Source organism: Podarcis vaucheri (assembly GCF_965113315.1).
Source record: "Podarcis vaucheri genome assembly, chromosome: 13".
NCBI lineage: Eukaryota > Metazoa > Chordata > Lepidosauria > Squamata > Lacertidae > Podarcis > Podarcis vaucheri.
This window is the reverse complement of record NC_138751.1, coordinates 20,279,591-20,299,954: the sequence shown is the minus strand read 5'-3', so window position 1 is coordinate 20,299,954 and position 20,364 is coordinate 20,279,591. Positions and strand designations below refer to the sequence as shown.

General features: G+C 46.1%; 1 protein-coding gene across 10 annotated transcripts in view; it reads right to left on the bottom strand.

Moving 5' to 3' along the window:
* Nucleotides 1-20,364, bottom strand: part of PPP6R1 (protein phosphatase 6 regulatory subunit 1) — a gene marked incomplete at its 3' end in the record, with an annotated part of 49,862 nt that overhangs the window by 2,663 nt on the left and 26,835 nt on the right. For 3 of the 10 annotated variants that reach the window (XM_082196924.1, XM_082196917.1, XM_082196916.1), the window contains exons 6-23: nucleotides 19,130-19,242; nucleotides 18,275-18,388; nucleotides 17,516-17,681; nucleotides 16,894-17,046; nucleotides 16,144-16,287; nucleotides 15,611-15,675; nucleotides 14,688-14,803; nucleotides 12,626-12,711; nucleotides 12,020-12,109; nucleotides 11,255-11,352; nucleotides 10,046-10,069; nucleotides 9,104-9,161; nucleotides 8,858-9,006; nucleotides 6,250-6,401; nucleotides 5,392-5,566; nucleotides 4,300-4,382; nucleotides 2,548-2,644; nucleotides 356-481 (exon numbers count right to left, since the gene is read on the bottom strand). In XM_082196924.1, coding sequence (XP_082053050.1) covers nucleotides 356-481; nucleotides 2,548-2,644; nucleotides 4,300-4,382; nucleotides 5,392-5,566; nucleotides 6,250-6,401; nucleotides 8,858-9,006; nucleotides 9,104-9,161; nucleotides 10,046-10,069; nucleotides 11,255-11,352; nucleotides 12,020-12,109; nucleotides 12,626-12,711; nucleotides 14,688-14,803; nucleotides 15,611-15,675; nucleotides 16,144-16,287; nucleotides 16,894-17,046; nucleotides 17,516-17,681; nucleotides 18,275-18,388; nucleotides 19,130-19,242 — 2,009 coding nt within the window. Of the gene's footprint in view, nucleotides 1-351; nucleotides 482-2,547; nucleotides 2,645-4,299; nucleotides 4,383-5,391; nucleotides 5,567-6,249; nucleotides 6,402-8,857; nucleotides 9,007-9,103; nucleotides 9,162-10,045; nucleotides 10,070-11,254; nucleotides 11,353-12,019; nucleotides 12,110-12,625; nucleotides 12,712-14,687; nucleotides 14,804-15,610; nucleotides 15,676-16,143; nucleotides 16,288-16,893; nucleotides 17,047-17,515; nucleotides 17,682-18,274; nucleotides 18,389-19,129; nucleotides 19,243-20,364 lie in introns of those variants that run through there. The other 7 variants (XM_082196919.1, XM_082196918.1, XM_082196920.1 and 4 more) reach the window with 7 other exon arrangements.

Sequence of the window (20,364 nt, the reverse complement as noted above, 5' to 3'; positions counted from 1 at the left end):
GAAAGACAAGGACGGGGTGTGAGTGCATGTTAACTATTTCGTCTACAGCTTATACACAGAGGAATGAGGGTATTCCCGCAGGAGGGAAGGAGCAGCTAGCTGCGCAATCCAGGAGTTTTACATCACGTGCGGAATTCAGCATCTTCTTTCAGTATTAAAAAGCAAGAACGAGCTTCTCGTTCTCACGACGTCTGAAGCAGAAGAGAGGTTCTGTAGGGGAATCCCACCCTCTTCCATGAGCCAAGGACTCCCAACCCATATCCTGGTTCCCAGATGCCATCCTTCCTACACCCTGGCAGGCAGAGCAAAGAGCAGTTTGCAGGCTCATCTCCTCTTACCTACAGTCCCTCCTCACCTGGCTGCCGGCTGCTGCTGCTCTTCTGTCTGTTGGGAGCTGCTGTGCTGGGGTTGTGGAGTCTCTGTTGTCCCCTGGAGCGGCTGGGCGGAATCAGAGGTAGTTGGGGGAGGCTCTACTGTGCTGCTGAGGAAAGACAAGAGGGAACTGGTGGCAGCGTAGGAGTGAAGCCGTGGCCTGGTCACACCACGCACATGTTGGAAAGGCGTGTCAAATTTCACATGACACACACTGTTCTCACAATCAGATTAGAAAAGCAGGTCAGATCTAACCAGTGATACAATCCAGGTCTTGAAATCTCTACCGTTCCCAGATACTGAAGATCACGTAAATGTGGAGTGTGTGTGAGAGAGAGATCATCACATAAGGAATATGGCCTCTATATCTGTTTTGTTGCTGTGTTTCTCCTGCAGAAATTAATGGTTTCCAGCAGGGTGGATAAAAATCAATGATTTTTTAGATTTTTTTAAAAAAATTGATTTAAAAAAAAATATTAAATCAAATGTTTTTTATTTAAATTGGATTTTTAAAATAAAATGCTTTTGGAGGAAAAATCTTCCTAAAGATAGCTTTCTATTTAAGTTACATTATAGTCCAAAGGCTATTCATCAGGAAATAAGGTTTTGTTTAAAGTTTTTCATGTGTGCTACAACTCAGTCTGTTTAAAGAAATAAATGTTTAACAACATCAGTTAACAAACATGGATACATATACTATAATATTATTGTTTTAGTTAAATTGTTAATAAGGAAATGATTATTTTCCTCCTTCCAATAAAGTACAGCAGAAAAGTTGTCCAAATATAAACCGTTATCTTATTAAATCTCACAATAATTTCATAATTATCTGTCTATGTATTTCTAATAGTATAACCAAACCAGTAATTTTTCATATAACTGTAAAAACTACTCTGAAAATTTATTATTCCAAAAATAAAACCTTCACCTGGTTGTAAATATTAAGATTATACCAGCAAGAATGAGTCTTTCTGTAAAGAAATGATTTAAATCAAGTCTTACTGACTAGTGATTCAAATTCTGATTTTAATCAATTTGATTTAAATCAAATCCACCCTGGTTCCCTGGGAATACTACTGAAAGGGAATAAAGAACTGCAAAAGGATACTGACAAGGTGTCAATAACCTCTGCCCTATCCCCTCAAGCCAGATTAAGAGGCAAATTTTCCTTCATACCAGCCTTTCAAGGTTGCAGCCCTCTAATATGTGATGTATTTATTCCCTAGGTCCATCTTAACCTGCTTTTCAAATCACAAATAATTCTCCCACTGGAATACAGTTCAAATTCAACAGTGTAGATAACACAACAAAAAAGGACCAGATAAAAATCAGAGCCAGCATAACAAGACAATTCCTTCTCTCTTCTTCCCTAAGTCCTAGTCACGAAAAGCCTGACTGAAAAGGAAAGCTTCAAAATCACCCACTTTAAAAGGGACAAGCTCCCAGATCTGTAACAGTCTGGTGGTTCACATGTTACAGCAATCTATGGTTTAATGTGAATGAGCAGCAGGCTGGTGCCTGTTGCTGAAATCCCCTGCCCCTGCCATGCTGCTGGGAAAAAAAGTGGCCTGGTTTGCCATGCCACCCAAGCCTGGGGTTGTGGTTCCTTTCTCTTTTGTTTTTCGGAAGTGGGATCATTAAGAGATCCATGTGTTCTGCTTGCTAGAGCGCAGAGTAACATTTACCACGGTGACCATCAATGTCAAAGGTTGGTTATTTTAAAAAATGTTTTAACTCCACCAACTAGACTGTGTGTGTTTGTTTTTACACATGTGTCTACACACAGATATATATATATTAATACTCTTCCAATATACCTGGTGACATTTGGAGCATTTTGTTGATATTAGTGTACTTATTCATCTTAAAAATTGGGTGCCAGTGTGGTGTAGTGGTTGAGCGGTAGACTGGTAATCTGGTGAACCGGGTTCGCGTCTCCGCTCCTCCACATGCAGCTGCTGGGTGACCTTGGGCCAGTCACACTTCTCTGACGTCTCTCAGCCCCACTCACCTCACAGAGGGTTTGTTGTGGGGGAGGAAGGGAAAGGAGAATGTTAGCCGCTTTGAGACTCCTTCAGGTAGCGATATCGAATCCAAACTCCTCCTCCTCTTCTTAGCAACTTTTCAGGTGAACCAAGAGCCATCTGCATCATGGATCACACCTAACCATCTTACCTGGCTACTGTTGTCATGGTGACGGGATTTGGTGGGTCACCCCCTTCTGGGGGGCCTGTGTCTGGAGTGGGAGGTTCCTGTTGAACACTAGAGGTTTCTGCAGGGGTGGGGTTGGGGAGAAAAAGAGGGAAAGAAGTTCAATAGTAAGTGGATAAAATGGTGATGGGTGTATCACGTCCAGAGGCAGCAGACAGGCTCAGAAAGGGTTATGTATGAAAGCCAAGCCCCTCTCAACTGCTGTAAACCTCACCTCTACGGAGATGCTACTTCTGAGCTTCCAGGCATAAGCTGCCTATATTCTCCCCCCCTCCCCAGGGTTCTCGCATTCATATGTACTAGAGACACACAGTAGGGAAGCAGAAGGCACGACAGTCATGGGGTGTTTAAGGAAGCTCACACGACTAAAGGTAAAGGGACCCCTGACCATTAGGTCCAGTTGTGACCGACTCTGGGGTTGCAGCGCTCATCTCGCTCTATAGGCCGAGGGAGCCAGCGTACAGCTTCCGGGTCATGTAGCCAGCATGACTAAGCCGCTTCTGACGAACCAGAGCAGTGCATGGAAACGCCGTTTACCTTCCCGTCGGAGTGGCACCTATTTATCTACTTGCACTCTGATGTGCTTTCAAACTGCTAGGTTGGCAGGAGCTGGGACCGAGTAACGGGAGCTCACCCCATCGCGGGAATTCAAACCGCCGACCTTCTGATCGGCAAGCCCTAGGCCCTGTGGTTTAACCCACAGCGCCACACGACTAGGTGGCAGCAAACTTCCACAGCTGCACAAAAAGAATGTGCTGTAAAAACTCCTGGACTTCCAGTGGGCTGGTCATGAGGGGAAGTGGCTTAGGGTGGAGAGGGAGTGGCGCAAAGGTTAGAAAGATTGGCTCTGATGTGGGAAGCCCAGGTCCAAAACCCTCCCTGCTCAAGGTATGAAGCTCACTGGAAAGAAACAGGCAAGTTGCTCTGTCATCCTAACCAACTGCTGAGATGCTAAGGGAAGGGTCCATTACTCCGAACTGCCCCCTCTCTACCGCTGGGCTATTCTATGTTTACTGTCGCCTTATAGTCATTTGTGGAGAAGGACAAAAGTCCCTCGTTGACAAAGGGGAGGGGAAGAGAGAGGAAGGAGAAGCCTGAAGGAATGGGTAGTTGGCCACCTAACAAGGACCATGAGAACTACACCTCCTCCAGGACCCCTCCTCCAGGGAGTCCCTGAAGTTTTCCAGCCAATTGGGGCCCTATAACTACGAGGTGGCTGCTGTGGTCACCAGAACTTTATTTTTTCAATTTGAGGTAGCTAGGAAGGAAATGTACTTTAGGTTAATGGCATCATCTGGGCCATGCCCTAGGTTAGAGCAGCCACTTCTATTAAGGCAGAGCAAGAGCAGCCAACTACAGATTTTATTTAGGTCACAGAAGTCCACCTGCCAGCAGCCGAGTCCCAGTGCTACCAGCCTATGGAAAGGACCGGCTGGCCAACTGTTTTCCTAAAGCACAATCCAAATGTCTTTCCCCTCCAAAAGGGGCAGATCACTTGGCAGAGGTGAGAGACTGAGACGTTTGGGCGAGCAACTTAGAAAATGTGTTGCTCGAGCGCTCGCATGTTTGCAACAGTAAGGGAAACCATTTCACAGTACGCAAACCAGCAGGTGCCAAGGAGTGTGGAGAAGAATAGCTGTGTGGGAGGGGAGAGAAGAAGCAACGCCTCACATTCTGGATGCCATCCCGTTTCTGAAGATGTAGGTCGCCACTCACCTCCTGCTGTGGATACATTGCTTTGCGTCACTTCCTGAGGGGGGGCTGCAGGGGAAGCAGGGTCCACAAGTGCTTTGGGGGGCCTGGAAGCCAAAAGGATAAAATCAGAAGGTGGGGTCGGGTCTTTAATTTCAATTTAGTTGTATGCCTCCAACTCGTAAAATATCAAGGCTGTGCACAATATATGCAAGTACAAGGAAACAAAATAACACAGGAAAAAATGCAAAATAATCACTAAAATGACTGTCTAACCAAGGAAGCTGAAATAGCTGCATACCTGAAAATTCAACAAGGTGAATGCCTACCTAATCTCTGCTTGAAGAGGGTCTCACAGCATGGGGCTGGAAACATTAATGAACTGATTCCTGGTTCCCATTTTTTTCCTCCCACGGACAATTTGAAAATGGCCACTTAATGATTTTTCTGCCTGTTGTAGCAACTGTAATGTGCTATGCTAGATGTCGGCTGATTTTTCACTGTATTTTCGTAGTTTCTTTTATTTCTTACAGATTATATTTTATTGTATTAATGATTTGAATTCCACAGAATTCAAATTGTAATGCAATGTAAGGACTAAAAGAAAGCAATAAAAATGCAATGAAAAATCAATGTGAATATGTAATGCAATGAATGTGCCATCTCCTGTCTTCAACCACAAATTCACAGCCATACTGCAGGACCACCCGAATGAGGCTCCCAGGACGCTAGTGGATCATGGAGCACAGTTTGGGAACCCAAGTTCCAACTGAAGCCAGTAGGCCTCTATAATGCAGGGTCAACTAACAGTGCTCCTTCAGATGATCTTGGTGAACAAGCTGGCCTATAAGGGCTCAGGCAGCCCTTAAGGTATCCTGAACCCAACTTGTCCAGGGCTTTGTAGCTTCAACTTGGCCAAGTAACATATGGGCAGTGAGAGATGCTTTAGCAAGAGTTGTTCAGGTGTTGATGCCTCAAACCCATCTCCCTCAGTACCAGCCTCCCCAGTGACTTCCAACGGCTCGGCCGGTTCATTATCTCCCTCCGACGCCCAAATAGTCTCCTGCTCTGAACATCCAGCTGGTCTTAAACAGGTTAAGCCTTCCAAGGCCTCACCTCTCTTGCTGTATATGGGGTTCTGCAAATGAGGCCCAATTCTTATCTGTGGTGGGGCAGGAAGCATCTGAGTTGGGACGATCCCACACCGCTGCTCCTGTGTCAGCTGCCACAGGCTGTGAGAACACCATAGATTCCGAGGAAGAATCAGAGGAGCTATCTGCCCAGTCAGGATCTGGGAAGAACAAATTAGAAAAGGAGGTCAGATCTAACCAGTGATACAATCCAGGCCCTGAAATCTCTACCTTCCCCAGATACTGATGATCACATAAATGTGGTGTGTGTGTGAGTGAGAGAGAGAGAGAGAGAGAAAGAGAGATCACAAGGAAAATGGCAGGAAGACCAAGGCAAAATCTATCACTCTCCTGCTTGAATTTCAAAATCCTCTAGTTTCAGATAAATTACCATATTTTTCGCTCTATAAAATGCACCAGACCATAAGACGCACCTAGCTTTTGGAGGAGGAAAACAAGAAAAAAAATATTCTGAATCCCAGAAGCCAGAACAGCAAGAGGGATCGCTGCGTAGTGAAAGCAGCAGACCCTCTTGCTGTTCTGGCTTCTGGGATACCTGCATAGCCTGCATTCTCTCCATAAGACGCACACACATTTCCCCTTACCTTTTAGGAGGAAAAAGGGAGTCTTAGAGAGCAAAAAATATGGTATTTTCCCATGTGGCTTGGAATTGGTATGCTGCTCGCTCGCTCCCTCCCACTCCCAAAGCTTGCCTGTGTTGGATTCTGCTGTTCCTTATTTGTAGCAGAGCATCCCCAAGTCAATAAGCAGATGTGACAAGCCTCCCTTTCACCCTCCACCAAATCCCTCCCTTGGACCACATGGGTCTCTCTGGAGCCCTGACCTCCTGACGTTCTCTCCACCTCCGTCTGTTCACCGCAACCGTTGCTGACACGTGTGGCATCTCCATCTCCCCCACCGGGATCTTCCTCCTCGCCTCCTTCTCCCTCTTCTGAGTCTTCACTGTCCTCACTATCTGTGCTGCCAAGGCTCCTGCTTAAAACGAAAAGGAGAGGAGGGGAAGAAAGGAAGAGAGATATTTCAGATCATGCGCACAGCAGGCAAGTTTCTCCATCCCAACCCTGTTGGACAAATGGGAGATACTACCCCTCTCTCCGCACCAGAAACACATGAAGCTGCCTCATACGAAGATGGACCACTGAGTCCCTCTAACCTAGTATTCACCTACTCTGACTGGCAGCAGGTCCTGGGCTCCAACCCCTGCTACGCAAGGTACTTTCCCCTGCAGCAGCCTTTCTCAACCTGTGAGTCCCCTTAGCTAATGAGCTAGGGATGATGGGAGTTGTAGTCCAACAACATCTGGGGACCCACAGGTTGAGAATCGCTGCCCTGGAGGTTCTGAGGATTCAGCCTGGGTCCTTGCTGTGCAACCTGTATGCTGCCAGACACCCTTCAAGCACTAACTGAAATGCCAGGAGGAGAGAGGAATGAAAGAGACCAGGGCTGTGAAGGAGAACAGTTCTTTTCTTCACAAGTGAATGGAAAGAAAACAATCCAATAGGGTAAAGTAATTTGGGGGGCGGGCTATTAAGAGAAATTCCTAGATCTAGCTAGCAAAATCCCAATGAACTGGCAATGGTAGAAAATTCAAGAATAAAGTTCAAGTTAATTTCTGGCAATGACAAGACTGGCCTCAAAAAGGCCATTGCATTTGGAAATGCTAATGGAGAAGAGGTGTAAAGCAGTGGCTGGCCCAGCTGTTTAGGACAGCAGCTCCCATCATCCATTATACCATTGGCCACGCTAGCTGTTGCTGATGGCAGTTATAGTTTACCACATCTGCAGGAAAATCCGTTGCCTACCCCTCCAATAGGTTCCCAGCAAGCTAAAGTACAGAGAGAGAGAGAGAGAGAGAGAGAGAGAGAGACAGAAAGCAGGAGCTCCACAGGGCTTTTATAAGATGTAGGCAACAAAAACAGGGCCTCTCGTTCAGTGAGAAAATTCCCACTTGTTGAAAAAAAGAGAAAAAGAATGAAACCAAAAGAGACTGTAAAACCCGGCTTTCAGTATTAGAGTTATTAGACTAGGTAAGCGGGGGGGAAACAGCAGATCCCCCAAAGAAACATATAATTGGCATAAAACAGAGACCATCTTCAGGGGGACAAATAACGGCTGGGAAATAGGAGTGGGGAGAAGCAGACTTAAAAGACTGGCCACGTACGTTTATAAGAGGGAGGCAGATACTGTACACCAATTCATCGCAGTACGGGATTTCATTACTACTAATAATAGCGCTATGAATTATTAAGCAATTTGGGCTGTGCTGAGTACTGTACAAATTACAAATTAGAAACCAGCTAGGCCCTGGCAGAAGGAGAAAAGGCTTTGTAGAAATGAAGCCCTTGTGGGCTTAGGAAAGCCTTATTCCTTGACCGAACGACTTAAAACTAGGTAATAAAGCAGACCTGCGAAAGAAAGAGAAAGCAGCTTCTAGAAGTCCTGCCTAGGCAAGCGGGTGGGAGAGGAAGCCCTCTTCCCTATGAGCAGAAAGCCCTATCGCAACAAGTCTAAAGAGTCCAACTAAAGCAGTCTTCACCAACCTGGTGCCCCCTAGATGCTTGGGGACTACAACTCCCATCAGTCCCAGCCAGCATGGCCGAAGGCTGATTTAAAGAGACAGGACACAAAAAGGGAGGGGAAAGAACAGGATGACAACAACTGAGAAAAGTGTGCTTTACACAGGACGTAACAAGACAATGAAAGCTAATTTTATAGGAGTCAAAGCAGGAGAAATATGACTTCATTGATATTAGTACATAGGATGGGCCTTCTCTGCAGTGGCTCCCCGTCTGTGGAATGCTCTCCCCAGGAAAGTTCGCCTGGCGCCTTCATTATACACCTTTAGGCCAGGCAAAAACGTTCCTTTTTAACTAGGCCTTTGGATGATCTGATTGACATCCTATGCCCTTTTAAAATGTGGTTTTTTTGGGGGGGGGGCTATTGGGTTGTTGTTTTTTATTTTTATTATGCATTTTGTAGTTTTATATCTTGATTTTATTCTGTAAACTGCCCTGAGACCCCTGGGTATAGGGCGGCATATAAATTCAATAAATAAATAAATAAAATTAGGGGAAAGAAAAAGGCCTGTGCTCTGGTATTTACTGTTGGGGAGTCAGTCAATGTTGCATTTTACCAGCTGCATCTTATTCGCTGTTCTGATTGTTTTAGCACACTTTATATTCATGTACACCACCTTAAGGCAGATTGTACCAGGTGGTATATAAATATTTTTTACAAATATTAAATGCATGAAGTGTGCTTGGAAGAAGTTTATGAAAATCAAAGTGAGCACGATGAACATGAAGGAAAATTCTTCTGTGTGAAGGGAGGAAAGCAAGAGTGAAAGGAACCAATCGGCACCCTTAGTCCAAAGCCCATTTGGCACACCCCGAGAGTGCCAGGAGGTCTTTGGGCAGGGGATCTTCTCCTACCTGACTGTGGCAGGCTGTGCCATACCAGAAGAGACAGCAGCCTCCTTCTCCTGCCAGATGTCCTCCCCGTCGGAACCGTCAGCCTCGTCGTCATCGTCAAACTGCTGGATGCGCTCTTTGTAGCAGATGTCGAAGAGGTTGGAGTTGGGCTGTGAGAAAAGGGTGGAGGAGAGAGATGGATCAGAGCCCAGGCCGGGTGCAGATGGGAGGCAAAGAGGAGTAAAGGTCTAGAGGAGCGGCTCTTACGCTGTCGTCGTCAGCATTCAAGGAGAAGGTGATGTTGGCCGTCTTGTCAAAGGGAGCACTGGAAGAAAACAAGAAGACCGAGATGAAGATCGGAACGTGACTGCATGTAGGCACGGGAAAGGACCAAGGCCTAAGTTTGGGAAAGAACGTAGCACTGAACCTACCGCAAAGCTTTGTTTTCTGGCGGGAGAAGGGATTGCCCCTCCCACTTGCTCCACTAGGCAGGGCCATGCAAATTAAGTTGCTCTTACCTCAAGAGATTGGAGATTGGAGATTGGGGGTGGTGGCATGAGACAGAGACAGCAGATTGCCTAAGGACATCTTAGTTGATATAGAGAGGTGACTTCTCCTCACATGAGCATTTTCACAGATCTGCCTCTCCCAAATGGACAGGATCCCCAAGCTAGCGTGCGCTTTGCCTCTGAACACTTCCCATAAGAAGAATTAGCTTCAGATCCCTTTTCTGTTCCCGGTATTATCTACATAATGGCAGGAACAGCCATAGTGGCAGCCAGAACTAAAACACCCTTGAGTTGCTATCAGGAGAGGAGAAGCCACCCAGGCTTCTGCCAGCCATAGAACTGTAGAATCTAGGAACCTTTTGCACAATGTGGGGATCAAACCCATGACCTAGAGATTAGGAGTCTCGTGCTCTACCAACCGAGCTACCAGTGTTTTTTCCCATGCCCTTGTTGTTTTGTCCATCTTATTTCCAAAGGGTTCAGGGCACAAAGATATACTTTAAAACACACATACAAGAGGGAAGCTCAATATGTGCGCATGCAGAATACACCTGGGCTTTCACTTCTAGTCTGATCTGCTTGGGTGGTGCACCCTTAACTGGGGAAGAGGTAGGTGGAACTGCACAGATGTGGGGGACGGATGTAGCCCTACACCCCCGCCTGTGGCTGGAGAGGAGCATAGCAGCGTGTTAGGCATTACCTTTTCAGCTGTCGGAAGTGAGCACTGCAGGGCAGATAGGCAGAGAGAGGGAGAGAGGGAGAGAAAGAGAGAGAGAGGCAGACACATGAAATCAGGGGGGCTGGGAAAAGAAAGACTGCCCTGGGGTGGGGTGAGCGAATTCTCCATGTCACCCTAGACTCCCTCTATTGCGCTATTTCAGCCCTTTGGAAAGATGGGATTCATGCTAAAGCTGTTGCCAAAAAGGGGGGGGAAGGGAGGCAGAGGACAAACTCTTGGGCAATCTTTGCTGAGAACATTAAATATTTAGATGGTAACAGGACCCAGGAATCCAAGGCACCTTCCTCCTTACCAGGCAAGATGATCTAGTTAGCGAATTGAGCAAAGCACGTTTGGAGCCAGAGACTCAGGTGGTAGCTGGGTCTGGAAGAAATCTCATTCTTCCTCCTCAGGAACCTGGTCACCCTTCCATTCCAAATGGCTGACGGAACCTATCCTGCGCTGCTTTGTGGGCTTCTCAGAAGCATCTCAATGGCCAGAAAGGGATGCAGGATGCTGGACAAGAACAGCCTTCGGTTTGACCCACTAGGGCTCTTTTCATGATCCTTTTCCCCCCCAAAAGAACGGGGGCTCAAGACCAGGCTGGAAATGTCTCCCCTTGCTTCCTGGGCCCTCCACCTGCCTTCTCAAGAGAAGACAAGCAACACTGGCTTACAGACCTCAGCCCCTTGCTCAGGATGAGCCTCTAACATCTCCTATAGGCAGAACTTCAGGACAAGAGGCCACAGACCACATGTCCCTTCCCAGGTCTACGTTGTGCATCTTTCTTACTCCAGGACAAAATGCCCAGCACCAAGTGCCGTGTCCAAGTGCATGCAAATTACATGCGCCCCAGATTTTGCGGCAGGCCAATGAATAATCTCCTTCTTGTTGGCAAGTACAAATGAGGCCAGGTGTCTCCACGCACTGCCAGCCCGAGCAGGTGCAATCCCATGTGGGGTTATGGACACGTCACCCCATCCAGAGTTCTGACTGTGAGCCCCTCAGGACAAGCATGCTTCCTTGCCGGAACTACGCAGAAACCCCCCCTGATGCTGCGTGCTATTGTTCCCACTGGAGGCTATGCTTATTCTCAGCCAAAAGAGCACAGAGCAAGTAAAAAACAAGACGATGACACACAAGCACGGCAAAGGGGAGAGGAAAGGGGAGGCCGTGAACCGTGTCACTAACTTGACGTTCTCTTCTTGCTCGCCAAATTCCTCATCGTTAAAGCCAAAGTGGTCAATGAATGCCGAAGTCATCTGCTGCAGCTGGTAATCTACAAAGGCCTATAAAGTGGAGGAGGAAAAGGAAATGAGGGTAAATGTGAATTACAGTTCAAATGGAAATATGGGGGGAAGGGTATATGAAGAGAGAGGAAGAGAAACTTACTAGGCCCAATGGATCTACCTAAATGCCGTATGAGAACACATGAATACAATAGTCATTCCCCCCTCCCCAAACAGCTCCTAATCCAAATCTGCCAAGTGAACCCTATTTGAACTCAGCTTACAGGAAGGAGCTCATCCCAAATATCATTTGCTTGATGACAAGCGGCATCTGACCAGCATTTCGTTTAGCTGTTTCATATTGTATCACTTTGTAACCCACTTTTTTGGGTAAGAGATACAAAGCTGTGTACAAAGCAACTCATGAAGACAACGAAAAGGTACTGAAAAGTGGCAACTAGGAGAACAGAATGCCAGGATTCCACATGTAGTTGTGGTGAAGGGGTGAGGAATGGGACTGGCAGGATACAAATTAAAGTTTGTGGAGAAGAAAGAAGAAAATCAGGGGAAGTGCCCAAAGCAGGCCTAAGAATTTTAGACCCTGCGCCTGCTTAGGGATGGGGAAATTGTTCTAGGTTTCTAAGCAAGCACACAGGTGGGAGTGGTTCCAGCCCTGGCAAGACAAGGGGACAAGGTATGGTGCACAACTGGAAGGTGCCGCACTTGCCTGCTGCAGGACAGCCTCCTGAGGGAAGCTGAACTCCTTGAGGTCGTTCTCATCATCATCACTTGACGAGTGGAGATTGTGCATGTTAACCTGAAGAAAAGGAAAATGAAGGAATCCATTAGGTGAGTCTTCTGACGCAAATAAAACAAAATAAAACACAAGGCAAAGATTGAGTGGCCAAGCCCCAGAGAATCAGCTAATAGAACCTACTATTCCCCACAGAAATGGTGGGGAACCTGTGACCCTCCAGATGTTGACGGACCAACTCACCCCTGACCATTGGCCAGAGGGCTGATGGGAGTTGTAGTTGTTCTATCAATTCCGCCGCCGCAAGCTAAGCATTTTGGCAGACTCTGGCCAGCTGGAAAAGCAGCCCTTTAACCAAAAAACCAAGTGCTTAACTCTGGAGCCACAAAGCTCATTTTTCCAATGGCAGTGGTAAGACCTAGTACATGCGGCATGTGACAGTAACAGAGAGCGCTCCGATGGATGCAGAAAGAAAGGGGACCGTTTTCCCATTCTCTTGTAGTACCTTTTCCAGAACCCTGCCAACCATTTTATAATCAGGAGTGGCTGGAGCGTAAGACACAAAGAGAGGGGACTCACAAGATCCACAGTGTTCTTCTTGTTAGTCTCCGACAAGGGCCCTGAGACAAACTTCTCCCACTGCTCCTGTTCCTCCTCAGGCAGCTCTGCAAAGTGGAACACGTCAGCTCAGGTGGGTGAGATGGCACAAGGACCTTACTTTATTATACACATTGTGGTAGCAAGTGGAAATGGCAAAATACAAGAGGGAGCGGCCACACATGAATGATAGCTTCCCGTCAACCAGAAGAAATCTGCATTCCCTTTCCCCAGCTGTCACCCACCAGTTCCCTTTTTCTCTTCTTACCAAGACCAAGATCAGCAGAGGACCTTAGCTACCCTAGTTTGGGGGAATTTGGGATGAAAAGCAGTATAAAAATAAACCACCCTCTAGATCCAATAAGTTAATAAATCATTATGAAAGCTCGCAGAAAGTGGAATTATGCGAGCAGTTAAACATTACTTTAGCCAATTACATTTGCTTCATTTGACAAATTCTATTCAGGATGCTCACTTGAATGTTCCACCACAGGTTGGCTTAACCTCTTCCAAATGTGTGCAAAGCAGTAGCTGTTACTGAGTGAGGTCAAGCTCATTCACCATGTGTGAGCTGCCCGAATCCATTCCAAGCACATGAAATTTTGTTTAACATTACTCCCTGTTCCAAGAGAAGGTATAAGGGGAGAGGAACAGGATTTCATGTCTTTGAAATGGAAGCTCAACCCCACTCCTGAAATAATAGGGTCAGGTTGTGCTGGCCGGGGCTGTTGGGGGCATCAGATTGAAGAAGGCGGCAACAGTTTATGAAATGGTTTATGAGATGTTTTTTCCAGAAAGCCCCCCTCCCCCAAACTGCTACTGCCTTTGAACATAAAGTTTCTATATATAAGCTACCATGGCTAGCAGCCATTGACAGAGCTCTACTTCATGGATCAGTCTAACAATTCCCTTTTAAAGTCATCTAGGATCAGACCAAATATCTGTCTAGGAGAAATGCTTGCAATGTATATTGCAACGGATGAAGTGGACTCTGATGCAGAAAAGCTTATGGCATGATAGATTTGTTTAGTCTTCAAAATGCCACAAGCCTCTTTTATAAGTATGGGTGGTATGAGATCAGCAATTGCCTACTAGGAACTATTGGGGGGGGGGATTTACATTCTTCCATGAGGTAAAAATAACAGAGCAAGTCATCAGGCCCTCTGTCTGCCCTCCCCATCTTCCCAATACAGACACAATCAAGTGGTGTCAACAGAAAAAGGAGAGCCCATCAGTTTTTCATGATTTTGACATGAATGCCTCTTATGGGCCCAAAACGATAAAAGCACTTTGTTACAACTACTGAGCCATGAAGACATGATCAGGTAGCGTGTTGAGCACTGGACTCTAATTCTGCAAAGATTCAGGTTCAAGTTCCCTTTCAGCCATGAAGCTTGTTGGCAGAACTTAGACCAGCCACTCTCTCAGTCTAACCTACCGCCCAGGGATGCTATAAGGATAACATGGGGCTGGAGGCAGGCACCACATACACTGCCTTCAACTCCTTGGATAAAAATGTAGCAACCATTTCCAACTTGGGTTTCCAGCCATATGAACAAATAAGCTGGCCCACAAGGTTCGTTTAGCAGAACTTGCACACAATTGATATGATATCCCTGACTTTCTCCCTGCCTCCCCCAAAAACCCTAATTTCCCAGTCTCCAATGAATATGAATGCAGATTTCCAAACCTAAACAAATACACACCCATGGTATGCACATTTGCAGAACTATAAAAACCCAGTTTTCTTTAACTTGGGTTCTTAAGGCTGAAGAATAGACCTAGAAAGGCAGTGATCTCCAGCTCCTGCTCAGATGGAAACTCCCTATATAAACATCACATCCTACCACAGACTCAGCGGCATTCCAGCACAGAGATGAGCCCCCTATTTCTCCCACTGGAAAAGGCGAGGAGTGGAATTCTCAGAATGCTTACATGAGCCAAAGAGCTTACGCTTCAGGAACAAAGCCCTTCAAGAATCATTTGAGCGGATCCTATGCAGGGCACATGACCCTGACCCCCCTGGAGCTGCCAAACCCATTACCTTTCAAGAGCTGCTTGATAAGGGTGGAGTGGGGCCACTTCTCTGAGGCTTGAGCTAAGGCATTGGCAATGCGGGTAAGGTGCCCCATGTAGCCCTTGCGTCTTCCCCCATCAGACCTGCAACAGAAGATGGGAGAGGATGGAGACTCATGGTTCCTGCAGGCCATGTCCCTTAGGAAATGAAAGGCATAGGTGGAATGATAGAGGAATGGGAGGCTTTAGAATCTGTATGGCCTTTGTAGGTTGAAGCCGGATAAACTGGCTTGATTATGCATAAGGAATGACCAGAAGGAAGCCAGACTATTTCCCTGAACTGTAGAATGGATTGATCTCAGCACACTCTCACAGAAGACTAGAGGTTGTTGGAAGGAGTTACAGCAGCATGCATGCGCGCGCGTGCGCACACACACTTTTTTAAACAAGAAGTAGCAGGAATATTCCAGGTGCATGGAAGAGTATAAGTATCCTGAGCAGGAGGTCAGGACTTCAGGGAATGGAAGGCACTAGCAAGCACGCCATGAAACACTATGAGCAAAAAGAGCCTTGAAGGACAGACTACCCAAACCAGATATTTTGAACTACAATTCCCATAACCCCTTACCACTGGCCATGCTGGCTTGGGATGAAAGGGAGTGGAGTTGGAGGTTACCAGGATGAGGAAGGCTGCATTACGGAATGAGCAGAAAGAAGTCCAGGAAAAAGGGGGCACAGAAAGAGAGGGTCCGCCCACCCCAGTGTTATGTGACATTATAATGCACTCCTAAAATTGCTGAATGCCATGGTTTGGAGATTCTGTATTCTGGAATCTTAGATTGCCATTGACGTCTGGGTCTGCCCAGGGCACTGGGTTTTTTCCAGGGGAGAGGGTTCAAGACCAGGGAAGATGGTGAGAGGAAAATCCAACCAAGACACCCCAGTACTCACTGCGATAGCTCATTTTCTTCCCAGGCAGACAAGATTCTTTGGATTAAGCGACACTTCTGCAGCAACTGCAGGGAGGAGCACAAAGGGGCTCATCACATAAAAGCAACATCACATTTCACTAAGAAGGATTCCAGTTTAATAACAAGAACCCAAAAGGTTTCAAGCTTGCAGTTTAAAAGCTTTCTGGTCCTCACTGGCGTACAGTAAAATCTAGACAAGTGTTGGTGGTTTCTGCTAAAACTGAAGAAAAGTGCAGACAGAAGATTCTGGATGCCAAACAGTGGGAACCTCTCCCAGCTAGTCCATTCCCAAGGTGGGTTGCAATCCAGTGATTGTCAACTAAGCCCAGACAACCACTTTCAACCCTATTCTACTCACTGTAGTTTTCTTAGCCCTGAAAACTGCTTTGATCCTCAATTCTCATCTCCCACTTTTCATATGGGATCTCAACCTTCTGCTCCTTTCTTCAACAATTCATGCCCCAACCCATACAAAGAGCTTGAAACCACAGGTACCCCACAACTAAAACCTACATGCTGGATGACAGGGTTCTCTGGGAGGGGCTCCGAGTGGTTCTCAATGGTCTCATCCCCAGCATGGGAACTGAAGACATTGCTAAGGCAGGCCTCCACCTGAGCGTGCAAGAAGTTGTTATATGTGTACTTGAAGTAGAGGTCCTGGCAGAAAGAGAGAGAAGGAGAATGAATGAATGATTAAATAAATATAGTCAATCAGCACTTTATAGTGTCTAAATTGTACAACTGATTACATTCACCCAAATTAAGAATTGGCCACTCTTTGAAATACCACTGTCACACACAAAAACCAGGGTTGTAAACTTGAAAATGTTAAACCACCAGCAACATTAAATCAGTTAAAAATATTTTCATCAGTAAGAAAAGAAACCCTCTCCCACAATTAACTGGGAAGATTTGTTTTTATTTCTTGTACTATGACTTTGAATCTGTCAACTCAGAATACTTAAATTAGGCAATCTCTCTAGAATTTTTTGCAGCAACTTCTTTCTAAAATACAACTTTGTTGTTATTTACATGGTCATTTCAGGACAAGTCTTTTTTTTTAATGCTAGGGCTTGGTATTGTCCATCAAACAAATACCACAAAGACAACAAGCTTTCCAGAAGTATTGTTCTTCCTCCCCACCCACCCCTGAAAAACAAAAGAGCCTAACAAACTTTTCCAGCTCCTAGAAACGTATGCATATATTACCCTGGGAGAGCAGGGTCTGAGGCAACAGCCAGCGGGTGCCGTGCTGCTACTCACCAACATTGTGTCGAGGGCCCCGAGCTCTATAATCTCATCCTGCAGGGCTGCATTGTTGGTGCCCAATGAGCTGGCCAGCAGCTTCACCACGTGCAGGCGCGTGTTGCCCAACGGAGGGTCCAAGATCCCCCACGTCGTCTGCAGGGACTCTTTCTGCCAGAGGGAGAGGGCAAGAAGAGAGAGCATTCCAGGTCCATCACAAGCCCCTATTACATCTCCACACTCCCTTCCCACCTCACTGCTGGGCTGTGCCAGAGAAGGGACTCCAACCACCAAGAGAGAGTAAATTCAGGATAAACTATAACCATGGAATTTTTAGATTCTGCCCCCTTGCCTATAATGAGCCCAACCTGCTGCCCTTCAGGTGGCCATGGGTTGCAAACCCCCCAGCTGTGCTGGCTGGAGCTGATGGGAGTTTTAGTACATAACCATCTGGGGGGCATCAGGTTGGGGGAGGCTGTTTGAGGACACTGTCTTGAGGTTCCCACACCAGACAGAGGGGTTTGGACCCTTTGCACCCATAGAATACTATTAAGTCTTGAAGTGGCCTCAGGGCCAAGCATGCTGCTGGAATCCCCCCAGCGTTTCCATGCCATCAAAGCAAGTGCACACACAAACCAACCTTTGGTGGGTCAAGCAGCAGCTGGTGAAGCTCCCTGAGACGCTGTTTGATGGCAAGCAGAGTGCCCAGACTGGCTTGGCTTGAAGCCACTTCACAGTTGGGCCCGGTCATCTCCATCTGCCCCTCCAGGTTGCAGTAAAAGCCCCCCATGCCGCCCAGCTCTGTCCTGCAAAGAAGAACAAGAGCAACCAGCATGTCTCAACATCCAGATCTAAGGGCTTCCGCAAAGGACAAACCTCAGCTACCTCAAATTCTATGCCAAGGAAATTCAAATTGTTTGAATGAATTATGCCAATCAAGTCAGGTGTCGTGCATTAAGCTTTGAATCCTTTTCTCCTCCTTTGGCGCAATCCATTTTGCTTCCTGGATTCATGTTGTTGGAGGGGGCTGGGACTACTTGAGGGGGAAAGGTTGCGTTTATTTTAAGACTTGGGAGTAGCAAAAGGGAAAACGCGTTTAGTGAAATATATGGATGCTGGAGCCCGGTGGCCAACAGGATCAGGAAATCATTTCCAAAGCCAAAAGCTAGGCGACAGATCCTGAAGCCCTGACCTCCCTACACAGCTGCATCCAGATTTACTGGAGCTTTTTTAAAAGACCTGGCATATCTGTTTTGACCACAACCTTCAGGGGCTTAGGTGTTTTTGTTTTTAAAGGGGAAAAGTGGATATCAGGATGCAACATTGCTGTACTGCAAACAGGATGCACCTGTTGCATTACAACCTCTGCCTGTGCGTGTATAAGACCCACCCCACACACCTGGGTCTGCGCGGCTCCAACAGGGTCAGCAAGACCTGGATCCCATTGACAATGACAGACTCACTCTGTTCTCCATCCAGCATATTGCTTAGCAGCTGCTCAATCGTCTCCTGCCTTGACACGAACAAGAATTAAAACTGGTTATTAAAATGGCCTGACACTCTCAGACGCTGCTTCTGCGTCTTTTTTTAAAACTTAGCAACAGCACAAGTATATGATAAAAAAGAAAAATGTAATAGCAACTAACAATAACTTGGAGGGAGGTGAGACCCATCTGATATTTACAGCCACATCCTTGTCAGAGGCAGGGCCCCTCAGTTTGTGATAAGCGGACTGCTGCACCTCAGCACCAGGTGAGGCATTGCTGTATAGCAAGCAGGGTCCAGAAGCAAGGCTGGGCCGGTTTAAAGAGGTAAATTATTGAATGCTGACTGTAATAGTCTTGCTGAATAAATTTAAACAACATTCCATTAATTGATTTTTTTATTTTAAAAAAACTACACCCCACTTTTCACCATCTAGGTGTCAAAGTGGTTTCCAAAGATAAAAATACACATTATACAAAATCTAAATAATAAAACAAACCTCAAAAATTAAAAACCTCCGAAATACAAAGGTTTTACTCCATGTGGGTTAGTTTCAGTCCACATGCCCACCAAAATAAATATAAAAAACATTTCTAACTGGAAATGCAGTCAGGAATTCAATATCAGAAGGATCTTGACAAGCAGATGAGAGTTACCATTCCCCCCCTTTTCTAAATTTTTATCGGCGTTAGTTGAGACAACCCTTATGCCTGGCCTAAGGGTCTCTCTTATTCCCTACTGCCAGTGCTGCTACTGGCTTGGTACTCACTTCTCCAGTGTAGCCAGTAGCTGGTCGGGCTCAGGACTGTCCTGGATTGGGATCATCTGCTCACGGCTCAGCCGGATAATGTCACACAAGGACTGTGAAGCATTGGAATGCTGCTGTGTAGCAGGGATAAGGAGAGAAAATAAATTAAGACCTGCTCTAGAGGAAGCAATACTTTGACCCACTTGGAGACTATGAGTTGTATCAAATGCTCCACCTACTCAGAGTAGACCCATTAAGCCTGACTAACTAAGGTTCATTAACATCAGTTGGTTTACACTGAGTACACCCTAATTGGATACAACCCCATATTTAACCGATCACACTTTCCCTTTGGATGCTGTCCTCCTGCAGGATTACCCTTGAAACTAAAGACAGGTATGCAGTCTATTTAGCTGCCCTCCATCGCCTTAAAGCCCAGGGTTACATGCCACCTTGTCTTACTTGCAATCTGAGAATAATCATTGGAAGGTGCTCAAACTTCAATAATTTTATTTGCTGAAAACATTTCCTATCCCGCCTTACAGTTCCAATACAGCTCACAATATAAACCACAAGGCAGATGTATTAAGGACGGCAAACAATGGAAACCTAATCAACACCAGACACCTCAAAACAAAGAGCAAGCCTAGCAAGGAACTGTCATCAACAGGAAGGTCTTGAGAGAATAAAATAGTTCTTGCCTGGCGCCGAAAAGTGAAGCGTATAGGAGCCAAATGAACCTTTCTGGGAAGAGCACTCCAAAGATAGGGTGCCAGCACGGAAAAGACTCTGCATCTTTGTTGATACCTGTCTAAGGTCTGATGGAGGGGCCCTCCAACTATAAGCTAAATCTAATGAGCACATTCTACAGATAATCTGGTGCCAAGCTGTTTACGGCATTATAGGCCAAAGCTTGTACCTTATTTCCCAGTGTGCTTCCAAATAGAATTTAGATGTTTTTTTTAAAAAAAACAAACTGTGGAAGGCTCACGTTAGTCACCTTGCTACTGTATTATGGACCAGCTTATGTTTCTGAGCAGTTTATTTACATAGCAAAAGGACATTTGAAGGTTTATAGCATGATTGTAGACCATCCTTCTCCCACCTGCAGAAGGGATGCTTCACCTTTCTGCACAATTGGATAGACTGCTCCTGAATCCTCACAGAGGATGGCATCATGCTCCTTCTTTAATAGCTTAAATGCTATAAAACCTCCAGATACCATGTTTAGAATACGATACGACCAAGGCATGCAT